The 27,366-nt window shown below is 49.0% G+C and overlaps 1 protein-coding gene across 1 annotated transcript in view; it reads right to left on the bottom strand.

Annotated features, from left to right (window-relative positions):
- Window positions 1–5,933: 5,933 nt before the first annotated feature.
- PRRX1 (paired related homeobox 1) overlaps window positions 5,934–27,366 on the bottom strand; it is a 43,735-nt gene continuing 22,302 nt past the window's right edge. The window contains exons 2-4 of the mRNA XM_075508047.1: window positions 12,724–12,899; window positions 11,914–12,095; window positions 5,934–7,005 (exon numbers count right to left, since the gene is read on the bottom strand). Coding sequence (XP_075364162.1) covers window positions 6,867–7,005; window positions 11,914–12,095; window positions 12,724–12,899 — 497 coding nt within the window. The 3' untranslated portion in view covers window positions 5,934–6,866. The remainder of the gene's footprint in view (window positions 7,006–11,913; window positions 12,096–12,723; window positions 12,900–27,366) is intronic.

The raw sequence follows: 27,366 nt of genomic DNA, 5'->3' as shown, positions 1-27,366 counted from the left end.
AGCCCTCATGAGGAACCCCCGAGGCACGGAGAAACCAGGGGGCTTTCCACAAACAGGGTGATGTGGGCGAGGGGCAGCAGTTTCCCAATGCACTGCAGTGGTTTAGGAGCCAGAGCTGTGTTTTAACAGCAATAGGGATATTTCCGTGGATGACTTTTGGACTACAGGGGTCCAAGTCACTCAAGCCCCTTTGAAAAGCTTTGCCCCAAAGCCTCAGGTGTATGGAGTTTACAAATTAAAGTGCAGCTGGGGATTATTTAGGGGTAACATGCCCATTTTGTGAAGTAATTGCCAGCAAGAGAAAGCAGAGATCCCAGGGACCACTGTTGAGCACTCTGTTGAACACTGTGGAGGGTGCCCAGCCCTGGCCACAGGCTCCAAATTTCTCCTCTTCCTCCCCAGAGCTGTGCTTGCACAACTGCGGATGAAGGGCTGAGCAGCCTCCTGGACAGACAGCATTGGCCAAAAACCTATTTGGCACATTTATTGTTTTCCTACAATCGCAAAGCTCTATAGCTACACAACTTTTCTTCATCATGCTGATGTTTTAAGCATCTTCCCCTTTCCTACCAGCATGGAGCAGAGAGGGAGGGCAGGGTTGTGGGCCAGCCTCTGCCTTGGATAAAGCAACATCACCTCCAAAACCTCAGGGCCAGCTCCAACCCTCTGTTAGGCTGGAAAAGTTATGCTCCCACTTCTCACAGCTCTCCAACCCCTCTGCACTCCCAGTCTCCCAGCCCCACCACCCCATCCCATCCAACCCTACCGCAGGGTGGGGTTTAGACAATGCAGGTTTTCCAGTATGTCAGGAAGCCCTCGTCCGAGTTTAGGGTCACCTTTGGGCAGGGATTTTTTGTAAGTACCCAGAGCAGCTGGGCACAGCTTCCTCTGCTTTGCAAGTCGCAGTCGTCTCTGAGCCATGACCAGCCTCTCCTTCCCTACTAGGATCAAGAAGAAAATCCTCCATGGGAATAGCCAGGATGTCTCTCCGGGATGGATGGGGAGTCTGGCAGACAGCCGCAGGGATTAGCTGCACCACTTTGAAATATTCCTGGAAGCAGCAAGGGGTCCTGCAGAGAAAGCCAAGAGGGTGAAGGGCCCCCATAGTTTCACCTGGCAGCCCCAGACCCTTCTGGCACACTGCAAAGGGCAAGCTCAAAGCCATGCCAAAGTTTGTGGAAAGATGCAATCCAGGCACACATGTTGCTTGAGATGGGCTCCTGAGAGAGGCTCTGTGCTGGGCATGGCCAGAGGGGCAGTGCTGGCAGGACTTCACCTCCTGGCTTTCTAGGACAGCCCATCCAGGTGGGTGCAAGCAGCAGCCACTGGTCAGAGAGCTGGACCTAGAAGGGACCAGCCATGCTGCCGAGAAGAAAGGTTTCCAGGGACACGGTGCAATTTGGGACTGGCACCTCTCCTTCAGCATCACCCTAGCTGCTGGGGTTCAGCTCCCCGAGTGGAGAGAAAACCATCCCTGGGAGACGATCAAGGACTTGCCCTAATGTATGTCTCTTCTTCAGCATTCCCATGGCTGTTGGGTTCTCACTGGAAAGAAACCTCAATCAAGAAGCCTCATCTTCAGCCCCTGCATCCACGTTTGTCATTAAGACTTTCCAGCTGAAAATTAATCTGACACCTGTTACAATCAGAGTAAGAAGGGCTGGATCTACTCCTCCTGATCCCAAAGAGAAGTTGTGATGAAGATAAGCAGTGTCACTCCTTGTCAGCAAGTGGTAAGCAGCAGATATGACTTTCCCAGAGAGATGAAGCCCAAGTGAATTAGGTATCTATTTCCATGGTGGGGAGGGGGTGGGGGGGAATACTATATGGGTGTAATGTATGGTCAGATGTTCAGGAGATACCTGCAGAAGCAGCGTGCGGCAGCCGCATGCTGCTTCTGCCATAGCTTTTATTGGTCCTGCTGGGAAATCCAGGCCAAACTGGGAGCTGGAGCTCCATGGGGTGGTACCTCCTGGTGCATTGGTGACTGGCAGCCATCAGGTGAGGAGCCACAGCACAGCGGTGCCAGCTGGGGAGATGGACACCTGCCCAAAGGGAGCTCAGATGAGCTGGCTGCAGGTCTGGATGGACATCTGAGGCTTGTTTCAACTCAGTCCAAACCACTCCAGTCTCAAAAACAACTTGGAAGCTATGCTATTCGCAAGTCTACTTCTTTTGGCAACCAGAAAATAATAAGAAAGAGGCTGATATTATTTCAGCTTCAGAGGGGTGAATAATCAGCTTTGCAAGGAATGCAAACTCGGCTGACTGCTGAGGGCTTTGCAGAGATACCCATCTCCTCTTAACGGGGTCTCTCCATGGGCCGGGCTGCTGAAATTTAACTGCCCCTTGCATTCAGCCTGCTTAACCCTAACACACACTGCCCATGGAGGATCAAAAGCCAGATCAGCAGGGAAACAGGAGGCCAACCCAGCCCAACTTGATGTCTCCCCCTGGCAAAAGCTCTTCCCCACCACCTGCCCTGCTCCTACTTTAATAGCCTACTGCACTAATTAGCCCTTGTTAGCCTCTGAGACCCTTCTGACCATCTCCCTTGCTTTGCAGTGGAGTGCTTTCTCTACTGAGCCCATCTCTTTTTGCTCCCTGCCCAGGTGGTGGGATTCAACCCTTTTCCTCTCCTAATTTGTGGCTTCCCTCCTCCCATCCCTCCCTGCTGGTCACCCACCTCCAACAGCCATGTAAGGATGCCCAGCCCTCCCTCCCCTCTCCTCTCTGAAGGGAGACAGCCCTGCCCTCCTCCTGCACCGCTTTCAGCCCCACATTAGTGTCTCGCCAGCCCAGTGGGGTGTAGGGAGCTGGGGGCAAAGCCAGAGGTGTGTCTCGCCTCTTCCTGAAAATCATTTCTTTTAGAAGTCTTCACGGATGCTTCCCACCTTATGCTCCTGCTGAACTCGTCTGCAGCTACGTTGACAGAAGAATCCTGTGGTTCAGTCAGGGGTCTGGACACAGCGTCAGTCTCTGCCTGGCTAACAGGCTGGCTTGCACGGCGCATGCTGCAGAGGGGTCCCCGTCTCCGCTGGGGTATCTCTGCGGTCCCCCAGTTGGCTGCATGGCGTTCCCAGGATAAGCCTGCTGGGAAGGACAGCCCCGAGCCCTGCTCTGCTGGCCCTGATCCCACTTTCCCCCTCCAAGGCTCCAGCGTGTTCCCAGCCCCAGCCAATGCTGTAGGACACCTCAGGGCAGCAACACGCGACACATATGTGGCAGCTTATAAAAAGGATTGGGGAGTCTTGTCCCCCGTTTATTGAAAATGATCATTTCTATTCTAGTGCAAACACTGTACATTTTACATCACAAAGCAAGAGATAATTTACAGGATACGCTTCCATCTGGGAATCCCTCCTGTGGCTTCACACGTCAAGCTCCACCAGCCTCATCAATCATCCATCCCTGTCATGCTCAAAAATCCCACTTAGAGGGAATCGGCCACCTATTTCTACGTGGGGGGGGGGGGGGGGGGGGCCTGAAAAATCAGCGTTCATACAGAGCAAACAAGAGGAATGTGCCTCAAGACCATTTTCTCCCCTGAATGGTACCCAAACTTAGTGATAACCGGGGTAACCATGGCAACTTCCTAGGAGCTGCATCCAAAAGTTTACTAAAGCCCTGGAGAAGTCCGTGCTTTCAGGATAAGGCCCTTAAGTTGCACATATATTTACATGGTTCAATAAAATACAGATTAAACATACATGATCATAATATTTCGCTTTGGCTTGATAGACAACTAGACAATGCCTTTTGGCTGAGGTCATCAGCAATTAAGAAACAAACAACAAAACCCACCCATTCATCCAGCTGGACTCCGTTTAGCAAATCCATGTAAACAAAGCAATAGTGTCTCGGACGCTCTGGTTTACATCTTGAGGTCGCCTAGCTCAAAGGTGATGTAAAGGTCTCATCTGGACTGACAACAGCCCCGTCAGCTGTGATGGCATCCCCAACCAAGCAGCCCAACCCAAGGCAAGACCCAACTAAAAGTGGAAGTGCAAAAGCTTGCACAACCTTCCCGCAGGAGCAGCGCCATGCAAGTCAATTCAGTTCCTCACACAAAGTGAGGAGGGTGAACAAGGGTTTGCGCAGGCATTTATGTGAGCCCCTTTCACTCAAACATCACAGCATGAGGGTAGGGATGGATATCTTGGTCCACAGGTGGATAACGGGGTACCAGGAGCTTCGTGCTCTCTGAACTGTCTCCTTGCTAACTTCAGAAACGGGTGCCTGTACGCAGACACCAAAGCAAGCTGCTCAAGGTGATTTTTCTACTGCAGAAAAAGTGAGCAAAGACTAGGGGAAAGCCACAGGCCACCAAGATGCTGAAGGAAACAGCTGAAACTTGCAGGGTGGACGCTCAGGCAGCCTCAGGCCACCACAGCGGAGTTTGTTCAGGCTGCTGTCACTGCTGGGATGTTGGTGGATCGTGGAGGAGGGCAGCAAGGCAAGGAGAGGGGAGAGCACCAGGCTAAGGCACTCAACAACCGGTTCAACCTCTGAGTAATGTTACATGGCACTGAGTCCTTTTTCTTTGTGATCATGCAGGACATGTTCTTCAATAGTTTTCTCTGTTTGTGTAGGCACAGGAACCAAGAGTGACTTTCTAAGTGAAGGCTGAGATTTCCAGTGTGATCACTTGGCTCTAGGAGTTGGAACCACACTACTCATGATGGAAATATTTTGGTTTAGAGACATTAGCTTCTCCAGACTACAGAAGGAAAGGCCAAAAAAAGGGATCAAACAGAACATCATGGATTTCTTAAAACACAGTGCTTGTCTAGCCTCGCTTCCCCTGCTGGTGTTCTGTCTGCAAACGTAATCTGTGACTTTTAGCTTTCTGTCCTGATCACAATTACTTTTTTTTTTTTTCCCCTCAAAAATATCCATACAGGGAGAAAAAAAAAATTCCAGCAGCAACACACACAATCACCAGCACAACTTACACCAGTCTGAATTTGCGGCTTTTTTCCCGGTGTTAGCTCAAATACTTTGGCTGGATTTCCATTAATCCTCTGCCAGTTCAATTTTCACCTTAACTTTAAAGAGATGTATTTCTCATTTCCTGCAACATACTATTTTAGACTATCAAAGCCCACTCTCAGACATGCCCGGTGTGTCTGCAGCAAACACCAAGATGGAGACCTAAGCCACTCTACCGGAAGTATCCCTCATGACTGAACTTCATTCTCCTTCCCTTATGGTCCAGCCTGGACCATGGAGTAGCTTTGCTACCTTCAGTGGGACTCTTCCATGGCAAAGTCCCACTCAGTTTGGGCAGGTCTCCTGCACAAGCACTATTTACCATAAATAAGCCCCCTCCTCCCCCCAAATTTGAAAGAGGCAGGCATCATCAGCAACATGAAAGATCCTAATTTCCTCAGGGTGCTTGCATGGAAGAAACCCCTATTGGGTTGCATCTCCTCTACTCTTCATGGAGAGAAGGAAATCAGGTCTTAATTAACTCTCCAGACCCCAGAGGAGGGAGGACAGCAGGTAGGGAGAGCAAAAGAGAGTGGTTAAGGCTACAGGACAAGCCTCACTGGACAGTGTTATGGGAACTGGAGGAGATATGGTCTTCATGTAGATGTTCCCTGCTGAGACATCACCCGTCCTCAGAGGGGCTGGCAGAGAGTTTCCATGGGGACGTCCTTGCATGTTCCCAAGAGCCACATGAACCTACCTGACTGGAGAGGAGATCCTCATATTATTCTATGAAGCTGCAAATGCCCACGGGGAAAATCTGGAAAGGAGCATGGCTCCCTCCAGTGCCACTTCTTTGGGGTTTCTCATGGGAAGATGTGAGCTGGCCATTTCAAGCGCTGCCTGAGGCTACCAGGAAGAGCTCTGACAAGGGTGAGAGAGGCTGCGGCTGGAATTTCAATGCACGGCTCCAGGAACCTGGATGCAGCACAAACATCCCAAACATTTTCAATGGATTTTATTTTGTTTAATAAAAAACACCAACCAAGCTTGCATGTATATCTTATATATATAAATATATACAGTATATATAAAACAAATGCATCTGGACAACGCCTTTCCCTGTGGCACAAACTGTAAGGCATAGAAAGGAGTGTCCTAACAGTCCTATTCTTGGCACTACGGAGTGATCCCCCCACTAAGCCCCCCCTGCTCACACACCCATGTTGGTTTTCTCTCTTCTTTGGCTTTTTGAGGCAGCAGTGCCGGAAATACTCAAGAAAGCAATGAAGCCCTGTGAAGCCCAAAGGAGGTCTTCCTCACATCTCAGACTGGTCCAGGCAACCCGGGCAGGACGACCCCATCTCGTTGCACTAACGGGCTTCTTGCAGACTAACGGTAACGGCGTTGCCTCTGTGACACAAGGGACTGGAGGGATGAAGGGTCAGGCAGATACAATGGTGACCAAACAACTTCTTCTTCTAGGGTGAGCTGGGGCAGGGGGGAGAGGAGCAAGCTTTGCATCTCAGCATGATGGCAGGTGGGACATGTCCACGGGCTGACATTGGCAGGTTTCTTTTTTCAGTCCCATACGAAAATGGAAACCAACAAGGGTGAGCCTGTCCTTTACTGAAGAAGCTCGTAGTATATTGAGCAGAAGCAATAAACCTGACAATAACAAGAAAAAAAAATGGTGGCATTATCCCAAAAGGAAGGAGGAACCTTGTCACTCACGAGCGGTTCAGTTTGCTCCCAGTTTGGTCCCCATGTTCAGTTCTGGGTTTGCGTTGGCTTTTTTTCTTCTTTTTTTTTGTGGGTTTTTTTGTTTGTTTTTTTGTTGTTTTTTTTTTTTTTTTCTTTCAGCACAAACAAGTTGCGAAGCAGGACGGGTGCTGCTGTATTTTCTCCTTCTGCAAGGCAGCTGCCTCCAGTTGTTAATTGACTGTAGGCACTTGATTCCTCTGTAAACTATATTCCTTTGCCTTCAGTCTCAGGTTGGCAATACTGTTGGCCATATTCATGCCCTGCGCTGGGCTGGCGTTGGTACACGTGGCGGAGTAGGTGGCCATGGCGCTGTGGGATGGAAAGAGAGAAACATCACGTCAGACGTGGTCTTCACACCACACAGAGAGCAGACGTGCACCGTAGTGAAGTTAAACGCTGGAGTTTCCATACCTGTGGGATGTATGTCTTATGTGAGCAGGGAATTATCACTACTTTTTATTTAACACCCCTGTAAATCTCTCCACTGCAGTTCACTTACCCAGGGACAGCCAACACCAAAGTCGGTTGAAGTCAATAGGAAAATTTCCATTTCCTATTTCCTAACCCAAAAGGTTTACAATGAGGTCAGGGTGCCCAGCCTGCCAGTTAGACCATTATCCTTAAAAGTATTCCCACTGGAAGCAATGTCTTTTTGATGAGAGCATGATGCTGGTTTTATTGCTTGTGAAATCACGTCACTTCTGAAATACGTTACATTAAAGAAACACTCTGGGAAAAACCCATTTCAACAATTGTGATGCTTTTTGGTTTCAGCCTTTTGGAATGAAAATTTCACATTTTTTTCCTCAAAACTTCAGCTGATCAAATAAAGCATGCCTTAAAGGCTGAAGGGAAAAAAAACAAAACATTTTTTCTCCCTTCAAATCACGTCTTTATTCATGAAAAACATTACTTTTGGCAGTGGAGGATGAACAAAGATCTCAGAGTCCTTTCTTATCCTACCAAAAATTTGTAAATCTGCCTTCCAGACCACTAGAAAATTCGTTTAACCCATGTGTCCCAGGTTTCTGCAAAAAGCAACCTCCCTACCCCAAAAGCAGCAAACTGTCTGACGTGTGGCATTTCCTATACGTGGCTCCATAGATAAAAACCAGTTGAAAAACAGGAGGTGAACTAGAGACGCCCATTAAATGCAGCCAGCATGTTCAGGAGGAAAGCACAAACGCTCTCCTGGAGGCAAGGTCAGGTCTGGTGCTGACCCTTTCCAACCTCCTGCCCGAGTGGCTCACGTCCGAGGCTCTGGGAAACGCTCTCCTCCACCCACAGCCCAAGAAATAAGATAGCTTGCTTTTCCCCTTTTTTCTTTTCTTTTTTGCTTCCAGCGCTGATCTCCACAACTGGAAGAGCCTTTGCAACAGCAAATCTCCCCTGAGGGAGGTGGGCGTTTGCTACACGCACAGATCCAGGCCATGGGCGTACACGCTCGCCCCAAAATGCTGGCGGTATCTCTGACTTTGCAGGGCAGAGCTGACCTGCCAGGAGTTTAAATGCAATTCAGCTCTGTCTGAATCCTCAGCCTCCAGGAGACCCAGACCAGGCAATACTAGTAGGTCCCATCCCAGGCCAAATGACTCCTATGTCTCACTTTAAAATCAGGGAAAAAAATAACTTCTTCAGGGAGGAACTGTCATCTCTGCATCAGCACTGGTGGGAACACGACAGCTTACACCCATGGAAATGACGGATGAGACTCGTGGATATACAGCTGCTTACACCCATCCACGGAAAAGCACTGAAAACTCTCCCCGGGAGAGCACACACTCATGACACTTTGAGAGTCTCTAGCAGCTACTGGAAGGATATGGAGGATGAACATTAAAATACACACATCAAAATACAGGAATATCCTTAAAAATATAGACTTATCCTCTTTCAATTTATTCCTTCAGAAGAACCCAAAACCTTTCGGATAAGAAAGCCACAGCAGCCCTGAGCGGAGGAGCTGGTGAGGAAGAGCTGCAGAGCTCCCCATGCACCCCTGGGGCTCAGGGGTGTTCGACACTGCACAACACGGGGTGCATCGGCTGCTTTTCACCAGCGTCCAGGACGCGATGGATCGGCGTGCCTGAGCCTTCCCCAGCCGGCCACGCACCTCAGTTCCCTCTCTGTTGCTGACTTCGGGTTGGTGACTTTACCCTCTCCCCCATAAGTCAGCAGCAACGTGAGAAGCTGAGCATTGCCTGCAGAGGTGTTGCAAAGTTTTGCAGGGTCTACAGCTGATGGCCACTAAAGCATGCATTCCCACCCATTTCCACAGGGTGCATCTCCCCCATCGTTTTGCACTGGAAGAAATGAGAAAAGCCTCAAGGATACTCTAGCTTAGATAAAATAGGAACTTTCAGTCTTGGGTGTAAACTGTTCCCATTCAAAACCCATATATAACTGCTGCCCAAGTCCGGTCTAAAACTCCAGGGTGCCTCCTGCTCTCAGCTCCCCAGAGGTGTGGGGAAAATTACTGTTGCCCCGTGAAATCTCTGCTAAACCAAAAATCTACAGAAACACTCTCTTTTAGCAAGTTACTCCACAAGGACCAGCACCCAAGCAGGCTGTCTCCAAACATCAATATGGCTTGAAGGGTTGCTCCAGAGTCTCTCTAGGGTCTAATAAGGGTTGAAGTCACCCTGCTGCCCACTCCCTCCGCTCCATTTAGGCACAAGAAGAGTCTCCGTCCTCTACTCAGCTGACTTCTTTCATTAAACACAGAGGAACATCATGTTTCTGAGACCTAAAATCCTTCTTTCAAATATGGTTTGCAGTGGCCCATGGAGTCAAAGGTTGTTGGAGTGGGAAGTGCAGGCTGACAGCGCGACTGCTAGTCTTGTTTTCTTAGGAACCTATGCTAAAAAATGTCTAAGCAAAACATTTCAACTTCAAAAAAATAATAGTATCTACTTGGCTATCTATCTGACACAGATCTGCAAATAGCTTTGTTTGACCTGTGGCTGAATGTATTTGGAGAATAAACACACTGACTGAAAACCTTCCCCAGATCTAAGAGTAAAAACAGCACTGACCAACGCAGCTCTCAGCCCTCTCCCGGCCTAGCCGTTAAGCAGGGACTGGTACGGCAGCGCCGAGGAGATGGGGAGGGGGCAGAGGGCCATGCGAACACTCTGCACAGCTGTTTTTCACCAAGTGTCCAATACTTCAATAACCCTACTCAGTTCAAAGACTTAATGAGGCTGTGACAACCTGGCCTGGGTGCCCATTAAGACGAATGTGATTGCTAAGAGATGCCCAGCAGGATTAGAAAGCCTGGGGAGCACAAAGTGTCTGAGGGTCCTGACCACCCCACATTGTGGAAACCAGCTGCTCTGCTCTTCTGCCAATGCCTCTTACCCCTCTGCAGGCCAGTGGGAGGGTAACGGTCCATTCTGGTTTGGCACATCAGCCAGTGGGGATGGCTGTAAGCTACAAATATCTTTGCTGAAATGTCTTGGCTTCAGTCAAGAAGACATCAAGACAGTGAGGATGCATCTTCACACCATGGAGAGGCACAGCCAGGTCTAGACCTCAAAGGGAGAAAACCATCTCTAAGGCTTTCCCTCATCCCTTGCTCTCCTCGTTCACATGTCCCAGATGCCTTGGGCTTCTCATTGCCCTGCGTGGCCCCAGACAGCCCTTCCCAGTGTGCCCCGGTAAGTTACCTTTGCAGGGTCTTCTCCTAGAAGCCGTTATGAAGCCCCTCATGTAAACAACATCTTGGGAGAGGCAGAAACAAGCCACGAGTGATCAGCAGGGATCTGGTACTGTGACCAGAGCAGTCTTAGTGGGGTGGGGAAGGACCTGTGCTTCTCTCCCCTGAACTCACCATCCAGACTCCTCCCTAGGATGCAATACCAAGAAGTGCTTCACAGACAGAAAGCCTTAACCCCAAAAGGGGGATTTTGCCAGACAGCAGTCCTCAGATAAAATCCAAAGGATAACGGCCATCTCTAAGACCAAACTGGCGGTCATCAAAAGCATCCTTTTCAGTATCTGGAGTGGGTTAACCTAAGACCCATTCTTCTGGAGCTACAGGGTGGATGTAGAGGACCCCATGGCACTGAAGCAACAAACTGTCATGGAGACCACGTGTTTGCAGACCTAACTGTGCAAACAACATTTGGGGGGCAAGAAGGGGGTCAAGATGACTGAGGAAGAGAGGTTCTGGGCCTGGTGTGACTCCCGGAAGCCAATGGGAAGCTGGCTGTGACCAAGCCAGATGAACAGGAAGAAATCCAGCCAAGGGCTCCAAGGACCTGACCAACAATGAAGCCACTGTGCTAAAAAATACCCATCGACCTCATTTTTAACTGCCTACAAGCCAGATGGCTCCCCACAAACCAACACATCCTGTGACTCTTGCATCCACACCCAGTTCCTGCTGGGCTGTGGATGGCATGGAGGTGGACAGGGAGGCCTGTGACAAGCATGAACATCCCAGATCCTTCGAGAAGACTGAAGTTGCTCCATCTGCACTTCTTTCGTGCCACCCCGTAAGCAGTGCTGGCCACAGCAGATGGACACTGAACACCAGTCTGCCACCCAGAGACACCTGGGTCCTTACTGTGGGCAAACCACAGCACCGCACAACAGCACAGCTCGTTCACACACATGCTTGTGCTCCAGCAACTAGAAATTGCTCACCAGTACAGTGCTGATCATTGAGGGGAGGGTAGGGAGCAGCTTGCATGGAATGAGTTCCCAGCCCTTCCTTGCATCCCAGCCAGTGACTGCCATGGAAAAGCCACAGAACTCCCTCTTCTGGTCACCGTGTAGTGGCTGAGCCTCCCCAAGTGCTCTGCCATCACCTCCCCTGGATCTATGTCCTATGGAAAGGTTTCTTCCTTGCTTTAAACTGGATGCACTAGGGAAACGAGTGCAACACCTTCTGTTTCCATGTATTTCTACCTGATCCTCTTTAGAAACTTCCTGAATCGCAGAGACAGACCACCAAAAAGAAGCTGCAACCTCCCATGGACCCAGCTCCCAGAGAGCCACGATGCTGCTGAACCAAGCCAACCTTGCAAGCCTGGCAGTGAGATGGGGTGGCATGGGAACAGATAAGGAAAACCAGTGGGGTGGTCAAACTGCTGTATCCTCCAGTTGTCCCATGTGAATATAAACAACCCATTAGAGCTGTCTGAGGGCCACTCTCAGGCTGCTCTATACTATGCCAGAAACTGGTCAGCCCCAGAGGGGTTATTCACTCACCTGTAAGGCGAGGCGGTACCCCAGGAGAGATAGTCGGTGGGTCTTGGAGCTGGGCGAGGTACTATGGGCTGCTCCACGGCTGTCACGTCCCCTGAGTAGGATTTGAGCAGAGAGGCATTCTTGCTGGCCAGCATGGCCCGCTCGTTCCGGCGAAACTTGGCTCTCCGGTTCTGGAACCACACCTGGGATGGGAAGCGCACAGACCCACCAACCATCACAAACAGCTCTGCTGTGACACTCACCATTTAGCCACATCACCTTGGCCCTGCTGGCCAAGACAGGACTCTCTAAAACCAGGCTGCTTTGGCATGCCTGTCACTGGAAACTCTAATGACAAGATAATCCTTATGTCTGCCCTGATAAAGCCCTCATGCTTATCAAGAGGAACTGGCTCAGTGAGGTCCCTGTGGGACCAGGTCTGTCCTGTGCTGTAAGCAGCAAGGCCTGGGAGTGCTGTACAACAAATCATGTTCCATGGTCTGCTTTGACCCTCAGAAGGTGCAGGCTTGCAAGCTAAGAGCTGAGCAGCTCTAGATAACATGAGCAGCCTGAGCACAGGACATTCAACATCTTGGCCTTGAATGAACCATATGAACACATCTGAGTGGGCAGGTAGTAAGTATGGTGGCAGATCAGGCCTGGCAGTCCTCCTCAAGGCATGGCATGCTTGACACTGCAATACAGCATGACCCAGAAGCTTGGTGACCGTAGCGTGCCACGCAGCCCTCGAGGATTTCTACTGCTGGATGGGAATGGCCTGATGACCCCCCCCCAGGTGAGGTGTGTCTGGATACAAGCTGTGGTGATTACCTGAACTCTGGCTTCAGTGAGGTTGACTCTGCGTGCAAGGTCTTCCCGTACAAAGGCATCGGGGTAGTGTGTCCTCTCAAAGACCCTCTCTAATGCCTGGAGCTGGCTGCTGTTGAAGGTAGTCCTGTTCCTTCTCTGCTTTCTTTTCTTCTTCTCTTCTGAGTTCAGTTGATCATCTAGGAGAGAAAATTGGAGATGTGAAATGCTAGAAAGCTAAGAGCCCACAGCAATGGGGTGAATAACCTCAATGGTTTCAAGATGGAAAGGGCTTAGGAAGGGGCTTGCACAATTTCAACACCACACCTTAACCGTGCTGTGTTAGTCCCCATGTAAAAAGGAGGTGGAAAGCGCATTGACCCCACGGATTTATTTCCCAGCTCAACTGCGTGAAGACTCAACGATCGCTAGCCCTTGTTCTTGTGGGGGACTTCAACCTACCAGATGTCTGCTGGAAATACAATACAGCAGAGAGGAAACAGCCTAGGAGGTTCCTAGAGCGTGTGGCAGATAACTTCCTGACACAGCTGGTGAGTGAGCCAACTAGGGAAGGTGCCCCGCTGGACCTCTTGTTCACGAACAGAGAAGGACTTGTGAGCCATGTGATGGTTGGAGGCCATCTTGGGCAGAGTGATCACGAAATGATAGAGTTTTTGATACGTGGAGAAGTGGCGAGGGGGGTCAGCAAAACTGCCACCTTAGACTTCCGGAGGGTGGACTTTGGCCTGTTTAGCAGACTGGGAGTCTGCTATACAGAGTCCCCTGGGAGGCAGCCCTAATGGGCAAAGGAGGCCAGGAAGGCTGGGCATTCTTTAAGGAGGAAGCCCTAAAGCCACAAGAGCGGGCTGTCCCCAGGTGCCGAAAGACGAGCTGGCGGGGAAGAAGACCAGCCTGGCTGAATAGAGAGCTCTGGCTCGAACTCAGGAAAAAGAGGAGAGTCTACAACTTCTGGAAGAAGGGGCAGGCAACTCAGGAGGACTACAAAGGTGTAGCAAGGCTGTGCAGGGAGAAAATTAGAAGGGCCAAAGCTGAGCTAGAGTTCAATCTGGCTGCTGCTGTAAAAGACAACAAAAAATACTTCTTCAAATACATTAGCAGCAAAAGGAGAGCTAAGGAGAATCTCCAGACCCTAGTAGACGGGGGGAGGGAACCCAGTGACCAAGGATGAGGAAAAGGCTGAGCTACTTAATGCCTTCTTTGCCTCAGTCTTTAATAGCAGGGCCAATTGTTCCCTGGGTACCCAGCCCCCCGAGTTGGAAGATAGGGATGGGAACCAGACTGGAGCCCCCATAATCCAGGGGGAAATGGTGAGTGACCTGCTGCACCACTTAGACACTCACAAGTCTATGGGGCCTGATGAGATCCACCCGAGAGTACTGAAGGAACTGGCAGATGTGCTCACCAAGCCCCTTTCCATCATTTACCAGCAGTCCTGGCTAACTGGGGAGGTCCCTGCTGACTGGAGATTAGCAAATGTGACACCCATCTACAAGAAGGGCCAGAAGGAGGACCTGGGGAACTACAGGCCTGTCAGCCTGACCTCAGTACTGGGGAAGCTGATGGAGCAGATCATCCTGAGTGCCATCACATGGCATGTAGAGGATAACCCAGGGATCAAGCCCAGCCAGCATGGGTTTAGGAAAAGCAGGTCCTGCTTGACCAACCTGATCTCCTTCTATGACAAGGTGACCCGCCTAGTGGATGAGGGAAAGGCTGTGGATGTTGTCTATCTAGACTTCAGTAAAGCCTTTGACACGGTCTCCCACAGCATTCTCCTGGAGAAACTGGCTGCTCATGGCTTGGACGGGTGTACTCTTTGCTGGGTAAAGAACTGGCTGGACGGCTGGGCCCAAAGAGTGGTGGTGAATGGAGTTTACTCTAGTTGGTGGCCGGTCACAAGCGATGTTCCCCAGGGCTCTGTGTTGGGGCCAGTTCTGTTTAATATCTTAATCAATGATCTGGACGAAGGGATTGAGTGCACCCTCAGTAAGTTTGCAGATGACACCAAGTTGTGCGGGAGTGTTGATCTGCTTGAGGGGAGGAAGGCTCTGCAGAGGGACCTGGACAGGCTGGATCAATGGGCCGAGGTCAATTGTATGAGGTTTAACAAGGCCAAGTGCAAGGTCCTGCACTTGGGCCACAGCAACCCCATGCAACGCTACAGGCTTGGGGAAGAGTGGCTGGAAAGCTGCCAGGCAGAAAAGGACCTGGGGGTGTTGGTTGACAGCCGCCTGAATATGAGCCAGCAGTGTGCCCAGGTGGCCAAGAAAGCCAATGGCATCCTGGCTTATATCAAAAATAGCGTGGCCAGTGGGACTAGGGAAGTGATTGTGCCCCTGTACTCGGCACTGGTGAGGCCGCACCTCGAATACTGTGTTCAGTTTTGGGCCCCCCACTACAAGAGGGACATTTTGGTGCTGGAGTGTGTCCAGAGAAGGGCAACGAAGCTGGTGAAGGGTCTGGAGCAGAAGTCTGATGAGGAGCGGCTGAGGGAACTGGGGTTGTTTAGCCTGGAGAAAAGGAGGCTGAGGGGAGACCTTATTGCTCTCTACAACTACCTGAAAGGAGGTTGTAGAGAGGTGGGGGTTTGTCTCTTCTCCCAAGTAACAAGTGATAGGACAAGAGGAAATGGCCTCAAGTTGCGCCAGGGGAGGTTTAGACTGGATATTAGGAAATTTTACTTCACTGAAAGGGTTATCAAGCATTGGAACAGGCTGCCCAGGGAAGTGGTTGAGTCGCCATCCCTGGAGGTATTTAAAAGACGTTTGGATGAGGTGCTTAGGGACATGGTGTAGTGGTGGTCTTGGTAGTGTTAGGTTTACGGTTGGACTCGATGATCTTAAAGGTCTTTTCCAACCTATACGATTCTGTGATTCTGTGATTCTGTGACTTGTACCAGCTCTCTCAAGCTACCCCATGCCTCAGCTTCCTTATCTCTAAAAGGAAACAAAAAAGTCCAAAATGCATCTCCCCATTCCTGACAATCCTACAAACCTTTTCTGACCATAAAGAATCATGAAACCCTGTTCTCTCGGCTTCAAATTTCCGAGGACTGCCCTTACTGGGACATAATACAGCGCCCTGGGGTGAGCACGAGTCCTGTGCCAGCTCTTACTGTCTGTGAGAAGGTGTGCCTGTCTCTGAGTAAGGAAAGCGCAAGGAAACAGCTGTTACTCTGGGCTTGACTACAGCCAAGGTAATGCCGTTCTCTGTATATAGCTCCATTTGGCTTAAATGAGCACTGCATTCTCTTATCCTCCCCGCATCCAGACTGACAAGCATCAGTTTGGGCAGAGATGGGGAGCTGTGAACAAAGAGGTGTCAGACAGTGGAACTGAAGTGTGACTGCTACGGGCCTGAACAAGAGACAAGCACAAAAGCCAGTTTCACTTGTATGCTTGCAAGCCAAGGACATGGAAATACAGTCAGACAAGACATGGATAGCATTGCAATTGGGAAGCAAAAACCCCGTAAGAGAGAGACTGAGCATAAGCACATTGGATACTGTTGACTGAAGAACAGTTGTGCACTCTCCAGCACCCCCCTTGCCTTGTCCAGGCCCGCAAGGTGGTGAGCAACAAACTGTGCATCCCATAAGAGCACGTATTGTTTTGTGCCTGGTTTGTATTTACTCCAGCAATAAATCACTACATCCATACATCTGCGGTCATGCTTATCACTGCTGCCTGTGCCTACGGTCACTGGAGCAACATAAGTGCTGAATTAACTATGAAATGGCTTTTCTTAGCAAGTATCCACTCTGCACCATCTCCTTTTTCCAGTGCTGTTGCACATGACAATGTAGCAGCAGTGATGGAGCTACCAGTGCACGGGCACTCGCAGATACTGGCAAGCAGTGAGTGATGGCTTCCGGGGTTTGAATGCTCTTTATTAGGACAAGCTGGAGGCTATGACGCTGGTTTTGCTTCTACCCTGTCTGTACCGAAGTATGTTCACTCATCACACCAGTCACAGCACAGCAAACGCTTCAGTTACTGTGGGAAGCCACACCAAAGGAAGTGGAGAGCAAGGCAGCAGCCTGCAGGAGCGGGAGGCCACCGATGCCTCCGTAGAACAGCCCCGTTCAAGCTGCAGGACTGGTATGCTGTCACCTTGCACTCGTCCCTCTTCAAGTGCTCCAGTATGTGTCCCACAGAAATCATCAAGGCTTCTCATACTCCTGCAGTCCCAGCCTTCAGCGCTCCCAAGCACATCGGGCAGAGCCCCAGGTGGGCAATGTCAGCGTGGTCCCACTGTCTTACATGGAAGAATGGTAGTAACACATGGGAGGATCTGAGCCAGTATACATGTCAGCATACGTTAAAATACATTGATCATTGTATCCATAAAAATGCACGTGCTAGTGAATTATATTTTAAGTTAATCACTGCGCACCTTGGCCCAGGTGACGGTCTCACCACTGAGAGGCCAGGGGCTTGACCTGCTGTATAGGGTTGCAGAATATCCCCTTGACAGTCATTCCTTTTGCCATATACAAATATGACAGCTCCCCTCATCCTCCTGTTCTCGAGAGGGTATGCAAGGCACAGGGAGCAGCTGACAAGGAAATTAAAGTCTACAGTTGTTGTCCTCACCACCTGTTTGTGTTGCTTTTCACAGCCCATCTGGTAACAGTTACTGCACCTGAACGCCTTCGGAGCGAGGCCCATCCATTTGGGAACAAAAGGACATTCCTCTTAAATTAAAGTAGGTTTTTCAAATTCCTGCAGGTTTACAGCTCCTCCGTCCCCAATCCTTCTCCAACAGCCTGACAATCCCCAGCAGACTCCTTTCCAACCTGGGGATTCCTGGGTGCAAAAATACACCCTCGGTTTTATTGTATCCGAGAGGAAGCATTTGGAGACCAGTTTTTAAGAGGCACGTTGAATTGTAAAGCTGAGCTGGGAAGGGACTGGCAGAGGCAGGAACGTGCAAGAAAACCAAACGCGCGTAGGAATCCCGGGACATTAAAACAAGGCTACAGGTGACTCTACCCTGCTCAGGTGGTGGGAAGCGAAGCAGCGAAGCAGAGGGATGGGGTTTGACCGCTGCTTGCGCAGAAGGCCACGCACGTGTTTCTACCTGCTGGGGGGTTTAGCACTGTCACAGGGTCTGTCCCTTATAAAAGAAGCAGAAAAGTCCTGCATGTTCCTCTCTTGACTCAACATCAAAGCCTTTGCAAAAGGGGTCAACAATTTCCCCCGGCTTTACTGGCAAGCTTCAACATAGCTGTGCTGCCGTGCACCACACCACACAGAAAACAGCGAAGAACAAGCCTCGGGGCTGATCGTCCCTTCGAATGGCAGAAACATTGCAAGACCAGCTGCCATAGAGGCCAATGTTAACATGGGTGTCTGGCCTCCTTCTGAGTTTTCCATTTGATGCTATTTTCTAATCTAAACCCTGCCTATGTGGACTGGATGAACAAATCAATAAAAGCCTCTGAGACCCCTTGGGAATCCCCTCTAGGCCTTTGAAAAATCAGTTCCTGCCCAGAAGATGACACCCAGCTGGAGGGAGCACAAGCCCAAGGCTGCCTGGCCATTGCTCAGATCCTGTGTGACAGTTACACATGAGGAAGGGTGAGCACATCGCTCTGGGGAGCAAGAAGGGCCAAAGCCTGTAAAACGCTGGAGAACAAGCATCCCTCCTGCCAAGCACGTTAACACAATTTGCCTGGTTTCCTCCCGGCGTAAAGCGAGACGCCGGTGATTCACAGCTCACCTCGTAATTACTGGACCCAAAAATAGCAGGGCCAAGAAACGGAAAGTTGCAGGCAGTGGTCGCATTGCAGTGACTCATGGTCGGGTCACTGTTGGCTAGCGTACCTCCAGCATCGGCTGGCGCGGAGCAGGGACGTGAGTCACCCCTTCTCCAGGACGCAGCCGGGTGGAGGTGGCTCGACAGCTAAGCACAACCTGCGACAGCGGAGATGGGATTTTGAGATCTCCTTTCACTGCACCTCTGGAACAGCATAACACAGCTAGATCCAAATGTCTACAGGAGTTACTTTGGGTAGCAGAAAAAAAATAACAATAGCTGTATTAGACCAGAGCGCTGCTGGGTTGATCAATCCTTGCATTTTGCCATGCAGACATGCCGTATGTTGATTAAAAACTGCTAACGAGGGAATGCAGACACCTAAACCCCAGGTGTCTGCAAACGTCACCTTGCTCACAGCAGTCACCGGCTGCCTTCAGCATGTCAGCAGGGTATTTTTTTTTCTGCCGTTATATCTTTATCAGGAAACAATGCTGAACACTGAAAAATGGTATTCCTAAATAGTGCTGACAGCACTAGTGACTGCAGTCAGCAGAAACGGAGAGAAGAGGAAAACAGCTCTAAAGCTTTTTAGATGGGTCACAAGTCTTTCATCAACATTCTTTTAATCAGAAATATTTTGTTACAAGCAGCGTTCTCAAAAGCTGAGCTGCTTGCAAACGTGTCCCCCAGAGAGATCGAAACGCATGTTCCCCTCTCAGGAACCCAATGCTGGAAAATCTGGGAATTTAATTTCAAAATCCCAACCTTTCATGTTGGGCTGGGGGATTTTGTTTCCTTTTTCCACATTTGTGTTTTCCTGTGTTATTTCGATGTTCACCCATGACGTGCAAATCTTGGTGTCATACACAATGCACTTCTAGGACACACCAAAGCATTTTTAATTGGCCCTAAATGATACAGTATGAAATGCCCTGTTCTTTTTTCCCTTGCTCATCATGTCTCCTCTTACAACCTCATCATGTCTCCTCTTACAACGAGGCAGATCCACGCTTGAAGACACTCTGATCTATGCTCCTTATCGCACAGCAGCTGTCCTAGTGCCTGTGAATATCACTGGGGTACCATCAGATGGCTCCTGTTGGGATGCCACATTGAAAATACAATGCATTATTAAAGCAAAACGGATTTAAGAACTAAATGCCTACATATAAGTTACAAGATCAGTATTTTTTCCACCAATACTTGCAACCACAACATATTTTGGATTTCCAGTTTGCAGGAATGCTTGCGCATACTTGCTTTCATTCCAGGTCAGAACAAAAACTAATTTCCAGATAGGATTTACATTGTGTGGGCAGTTTTGAAAAGTTTTGACCAGTTCTATTAAGTCCAGAACCAGCTATTATAGTACATTAATTGGATCCAAACTGAAAGTAAACAATTGGATTTACTTAAGTGAGGGACAGAGACATTTAACCACAATATTAGATACGGTAAGGCAGAAAAGATTTGTCACACCAGTTATATAAACTGTAAACTGAGAAAGGATTCCAGGAAGAAAATAAGGAATCACAGTATAATCACAGCCTTCAAAATAAGAAGTTACCGCTAAAGTTTGAACACAGATTAAAGAAAAAACAAGACAAATTATTTCACAAGGGAAAAAAAAAATATCTAGAAACTAAAAACCTAGCAACTAAAAGCTCTTTTAAAATAAAAAAAAAATCCTGTAAGCCAAAAAAAAGAGAAAGTTTTATTCAGAGTGGTGGAGAAAGAAAGGAAATAGGAGCATAGAAGGGAGAGGAACAGTTTTTTTATTTGATTTAATGTTAAATTTTAAGAAGCTTGAGATGAAATATTTCCACAGGTTCCCCCTGGCTCCAGGCAGACTCCTCTCCTCAACATCAGCCATCCAGACAGTTACAGCCCTTTGCAGGCTCACGTTCCAGTTTTATTTGCGCTCTGCTTTGCTTTCGATTCATTATATCCCTCCAAAATACTGCAACTCTTTAGGTGCAGGGCAGCTTTGTCAACTTATATCATAAAAAGCAAAAAACAAAACCTAAACCCAAAAGGTTTAATCAAAGCTAAAACAAGGTGCCAGGAAAGGGAGCAGGAAGCAGGGACGAGGACATACAAAATCCACCTGATGACAAAGCCCTGCCCCAACCAATTTGAGACAGGTCTCAAGTGATTTTCCACTCGTGCGGGATGCTGGAGACGAGCCAGCGTGCTGCAGAGCGGAGCTGCCCGCGGGCAGGGGGTCCCACCACCATCGCTCGCGCACAGACGAGAACGTACCCCATCTAAAACCGCCGACAGACACCAACTGCGCCCGGTGCTGAGCCCGGCCAGAGCAAGGTTCACCCTAAATGAGACGATCTCAACCCGAAAAGCCACTTTCCAGCCTGAAAGCATCACTTTGGCAGAAAACGGGTAAAAGCCTCGCACGTCTATTTTCCCTCAGCTTGTTTTCTGTGTCTTTGACCAGGCTGGACGGCCAGGTCCATCGCTGGTTTTGCAGCTTCCCTTCCCAAGCGTTGCCTGGAAGGACCCCGCTCCTCCGGGCAGCAGGAGCCCATCGCCCAGCAGCATCCGTCGCCTTCGCCAGATGTGAGCAGGGACAGAAGAGGGGCAAGGGGACCCACACAGATAAGATTTCATGCTCCGAGCTGCCTGAAGTGTCTTTCTAACAGCTCCCAAGAGAGCGAACTCCGGTTTATACGCATTTCCATGCATGAAAAGTATTTTCAAATGGAAATAAGGTTTAACTTCAGGGTACGCAAATGCTACACAGAGAAGTTATAATTACCTTACACCAGACATCACAAATGGGGGCAATATGGAATGAAGATGACACTTGAAAGAAAACTAAATATGTTAAGGTAGGAGATGCCTGTTAAGTCATGTACTGAAGCTAGCCCTGACGAGCAGTGATAACAAGCCCAGCTGTACAACCGTGGTAACAGCAGGTTTGTATTTGTGATTGCAGGTCAGACTACGGAGATTTTTGAACTATCATTTTTCTCCCATTACACAACACTGGCTGAGCTTTTTTTCTAACCTTTGCTGTTTGTTTTTTCTGCACCATCTGTGCACAAGACCTCAAATTATTTCAATTATACAAACAATTCAAGTATCTGAAGTTCCAGTCTTGTTAAGATCACCAGGAACACAGGGGGGGAAAAAAAAAAAAGAAAACAAAGAAACAGATGCTATATTTCCTTTAAAAGCCTTCGTTTTTGATTATCTCGTAAACTAATCAGGTTCAATTTTTGCACATAAAAAATAAGTTATTTTGTGCACGAGCATGGAACTTCAGAAAGGCGACACTGAATTTTTCATACAAAACCCGAGTTTTGATATTAAACGGAAAAGTGTGTGTATTTTCAGCGTTACCCGCGGGACTATGGCAGTTCCTCTCCAAAGTGTCTGCAATGTGGAACCTATCAGGATAATTTTTAGCTGACCGCATACAAACAATTACATATCATTACAGAGCTGTGAATAGCTTTTGCATGGATAGCGTGCCTATGGTCTCCCGTTGCACTCGGCTCTGCCTGCCAGACTATGAGAACTGAAGTCCTGTACAGCTATGGCTTCACCAGCACTGACAGCGAAACCCTCGTTGTTCTCCACCAGGACAGGCGCTCGAGCAGAGGGACTTCCCGCCTGCTCCATGGCCAAAAGGGACATTTCCAGGTGGGTTTCAAGGCACAGCACCAGCCAGTGACTCTCGCCCACCAGGAAGGAGGTCTTGGGGTTGTCACCTTCCTGGTGGAGAACCTGTAGACACCTCTGAGCTCCTGAAGACTAGTTTCTAGCATGCAAACAGTCTTCACCCAGCCTTACCGGGTGCTGCAGGGACCTGAGTACAGAGGCATCCCCCGTGCTCTGCTCTGCATTTTTGGGGGTCTGCAGAGCTGGGGATCAGGTCCCCCTGCAAACCCAACCTGCTCTGCTTCTGACCCACAGCATGAGCTCCTCCCTAGCAGCTAAGAGCCCTATCCTATGGCAAACGTAAGACAAAACTGCTTTTCAGGGTGGTTTCAGCTCTGGTGCTCTGCCTCTCATCTGGTGGGAACCTGCAGAGCACATGGGCACTTATAGTGGCTAAGATGTGTGTCCTCCCTAACCATGTCAACGTTCCGCTTGCTGGAGTTGACAGAAGAAATTATGTTCGGGGAAAAAAAAAGTAATCATGATCCAATGGAAATCCAGAGTCTCTCTGGAAAAACATGATGTTAAGTGTTAATTACTGGGAGAACAATATTTGCAGGGGCAAAAGTATACATCCTTCTCCAGAAATTGGTACAAAGCCATTGAAAGCCCCCCTAGATCCCACAGACCAGTCTGAGTTCTGCTGTAACAGCTCTGCTTTTATATTCACTAGGGTTTTCCTTCTGGGCATCCTACAGCTCATAAGGCACATGGCTTAGTCCTGCTCTTCTAACAAGCCTTTCCGCTGGGTCTTGGGGTCAGAGTGTTCCCATAATACAATAAGTGCTGTATGGATCTCATAAGCTCCAAGGCACAGTATGTTATGTGTTTGGAATTCCTTGTATGCTTTTATACTTTGTTTTACATATTGTAATTTTTATATGCATTACCACATTGATCCTTGGAAAATTAATTTAAAAAAAAAATATAATCAAAAGCAAACACATATTTTAAAAGCCTGCCAGCGGCAAATCATGTTCTGTGAGACTGCACTTTGTAACTGACAAAGAGACCAAACCACCAGACTGTGGCGGCGATCCAGCGGGGTGGATTTACCAAGCTTGGGAGGGGACAGGATCCAAGGGGGCTGCAGTCGTCATTGTCCGTGTCCTCCCCCCCCCCCCGAGTCCCTCATTAGGGTAGCCTGATGCCGCAGAAGCATTGGACCCGTGACAGAGGAGCAGAAATGCAATCACACAGCTCCGCCAGCCAAACCCCACCACCATACCCAAAGGTATCATATCTAAAACGGGTCTGTGCTTCCCAGCGCAGCGCTCCTCCGCAATGACGTCCAGCCGCTGGTGCCGGTGTGACCACCAGACCTTCCCTGGAGAGCTGGAGCACCTCAGCCTTCACAGCCCCTTCCTTATTCTTGGGTAAGACCTGGGATCAGTGCGTTTGGCAGTGCTGAACACGTGTAAAATCACGGCTTTGCAAGGTCAGGGGTATGACTTCCAACGCCCACATGCTCTTCCCATCAGCTCCCCTTCCCATGCCATGTGTCCTGATGTTTCATCTTAGGAACAGCATTCACGCAGCCAAGATCAAACTTCCTAACCTCCGCCCTGCTCCATCAGTATTTTCTCATTTCCAAAGCCGCCTCTCTACGCTCTTGGCCCCTTCCCTGCCCTAGTTCATTCCAGATAACGTCTTTCTCCTCTCTGGCACCCTTTCTTGTCCTTTCTACAAAGGCTTGAAAAGCCGAGTTGTGTAACGCTGCCCCTTTTAACTCTAACAGGCACGTGGTGTATATCCAAACCAGCACAACGGCTCTTCTTAAGAGTCAACACTGCTCTTAGCTTGACCGTGTAACGAGGACCGTGTAACTGCTCCACGCAGCAGCAGACCGGTGCACCAGGAAGGCCAGTATCTGCATCCACCTGGACACCATCAGCTGCCTCAAAGACAGTGGCAATGACTGTCAGGACAATTAGGCAAGGACAGGTTATTAATCTATTTTCCACACTCATATCCCCCTGCAGCGAGCTCCATAGGGTTACACGTTATACAAAAGGCACACAGTATTATTTCCACCTGCTTTCCTGTTGGATTTACCTGGTGTCCCCTTTCTCTTTATGTACAGAGATGACCCACAGGCCTATAGCTGGACATGAATCACAAACAGGTGTCACCTATGCCCCAGGTTTCAGGGATCAATACGCCCTTTGAGGCCAAGCTGCTAGGACAAGACTTTCACAACAAAATACGGAACGTGTTAGGGAGACTGCCTCATTGTAGGGACAAGTGTGGGGTGGATTTTGATTCCTTCCACAGGAAGGAGTCCGTAGGAGAGAGCAAAAATGATACGGTGCTGGTGCTTGGGCCAGGGGTTAATGGGGTATACTGGAGCCAGGAGCACAACACAGACAATACTACGGTTGCTCCAGCCCTTCGGGATGGTACACTTCAGTCTCTCCAGCCCTGAGAGTAGTCCCTGAGACCAAAATAGATAGAAACCATTTCCACCCTCTTCTGATGGCCACAGATTCAGAAGGTTGAGCCTCCCTGTTAGTACTCATGTAGAAGGATACATCAGCCAGAAGCCACGAAGCGGGGACCCTGCAGTCGCCCTTCCACTGCACACCCACCCGAACTCTGGGCAACACTGCTTTTATTAAATTTTCTCTTGTATTTAAAAAAAGTGGCAAAAAATCCTCATGAACTTCAGCTACAAAAACTTTTAACAGGGACAATTAGAGATATTTTTGCAAGAAGCAAAAGAAAAAAAAGGGGGGAAAGAAGGGGGAAAGAGGAAAAAAGAGATAAAAAAGAGAGAAAGAAAAAAGAAAGGGAAAGGAGAGACAGGAGAGAGAGGCGAGAGAGGAAAAAAGAGGGGAAAAAAAGAAAAAAGAGAAAAAGAAAAAAAAAAAAAAAGGGTTTTGCCAAGACAGAAAAGGGCTGCTTGGGGGGGGGGGATTTTTTTCAGTCCATATATACGTTGCAGATGAACCACTTGGCATTTCGGGCCTTTCAACTGGCTCATTTCCAAACGCTGTGGCAGCCACAAGAGTCTGCAAACGTTACTGAGCAATCTCCTGCCCGCATCGGGAAAGACTGACTCAAGCTGACCAGCTTCATGAATGTCTCTGCTTGTTCAGGTCCCTGCGGAGGCCCACCGTGCTGCCGAGAAGTGCCGTTATTAAACAGCCACATCCCGACTGGATCTGGAAATTCACTTGGATGTGTTTTTTTGGTACGTGGGACCTGTGCGAGCAGACTGACAATGACCGGTGGGATGCACGCGCCAGCTGGCCCCACCGGTAGGCAGAAACACTGTTCTCAATGGATATTTCATCTGTTTATTATTGAAATATCCAGGACTGCAAACTGCATGGCACAGAACAACCATGCCAGGACCATGGGGCACCACGGGCTGGGAGAAGGGGAAGTGCAAACGACAGTGAGAACATCGAAACCAGCTCTCCAAAGGCTACGCGCCCCTTTCATTAGCATCCAAGAACAAATGTGTTTCGACCAAATCAGACCACCACTGCCATCGCCCCTACCAAGCAAATTGGACTGAAGCTGCTGCAGAGCTTCACTTAGAAATCCAGATTTTGACCACTAATGCATTTTATGGGTCCCTCTTGATCACAACTGGAAAAACGATGGCATCGGAGATCAAGAAATAACATAACTTCAACCCGGCTGTCAGCATCCAGCCCACCTGCCTCTTCCAAGGGCTGAGCATCCTGACCGGGAGCGTGCTCCTTGGGTGGGGGATAAAGGACCTTTACATCCTGCACTGCTAGGGAGTGTAGGGCCATTTCAAAACAACTCTTTCTCCTTCCCAGGCCCGTAGTGAAAACCTGCTCTTCTAAAGCTAGGGGACAGAGAGGAGGGACAAGGCTGCTGCTGGGCTCTAGGGACTTTTTGCCGGACACAGGGACATTCAGCAAAACAGGAGGGCTGATGGGACGGACCACGGGCTCCAGCGTGCTCCGCGCCCTGGCTCTGTGGGTTGCGAAGGGAACTCAGGCTCAGATCCACCTCCATCCTTAGCCTCTTCTGGACAGCAAATGCATTTCACATTAGCTAATAAATTGCTACATCTTATGTTTCTTAGCCTGGTGGAATGATGAATATTTTGGAATGTATTTTGAATGGTTCCCTGCCAGAGTCGAACAATCATCTAGAGATTTTAAATCAAAAGGCTGAAAAATGGAAACCTCTGTATTTCCACAAAGTTCACTGCAGTTTTGAAAAGCACAACTCCCAGGAGAGGAGGCAGAACAATGATTGTCAGAGCTCATGCGAATTGGGGCAAATGAGGGATATGTTGGAAACGACAATCCCTAATACAGAGTGCCTCCAGGTGATGAATATATTATAGGATATATGATGAATATATTATAGGATAATCTTTGCCTCCAGGTGATGAATATATTATAGGATACCTGCTTATTGCTGCCCTTAATCTGGCTAAAATGTCAGATACTCTAACCTGGAGGACCAGACCATTTAGGCGACCTGCATGGAGACGCAGGATATCTCAGCCACAAAGCACTGCTTTTGGTCTGCTGCAGGGCTAGCAGATGAATGGTGCCATTCTAGCACAATTTAACAGAATTTAAGGCTTCTTAAAGGCTCTAGCTAATGAATCACATCCATTGCCAGACTAGGCACATCCTCACCTAACAGAGGAGCATCTCAAAACCACCAAAAGATTTGATGGCTCACCCAAGGTAGCACAGTTGGAGAAACATGACGATGCACCCGTGCTGTGCCCCGTCCCCCTGCTCCAACCACTGCATCCTGCCAGCTGCGGGAGCCCAAATCAGTTCATGCAGGCAACCGGTCACCACACAACAAGGGCTGAGCAAGCTCAGCACAACCCCAAAGCTCGGACGCAAAGTCTCCATCGATAAAGGAGTCCAGTAAGTGGTCTTGTCTCATCGGAGCAGCCACAGATGGAGTGGGTCCAAGAAATAAGCTTCTCTCTCCCCCGTGGAGATGGGCTGTCTAGACACATTGGCAAAGCTGCGCTGCCGAGTTTGCAGTGCTGCATCCTTCTTGTATACAGCCTGTCAAATACAGCAAATTCCTGTCCCCTGGCCTGTTAGCATGGGCATTTTTTCAAACTTCTTAGTGTCAGTCATGTCCGGAAATGCCAATTACATTTAATGAGAAATTCTTAAACAGATTTTTTTTTTTCCCTAGGAATACATCTTATAATTTTTTTTATCAACCCCCTGGCAAAAT

This window comes from Mycteria americana, chromosome 7 (assembly GCF_035582795.1).
Source record: "Mycteria americana isolate JAX WOST 10 ecotype Jacksonville Zoo and Gardens chromosome 7, USCA_MyAme_1.0, whole genome shotgun sequence".
In the NCBI taxonomy this organism is placed as follows: Eukaryota; Metazoa; Chordata; class Aves; order Ciconiiformes; family Ciconiidae; genus Mycteria; species Mycteria americana.
Note: the sequence above shows the minus strand (reverse complement) of the source record. Positions and strands in the feature narration are given on the sequence as shown.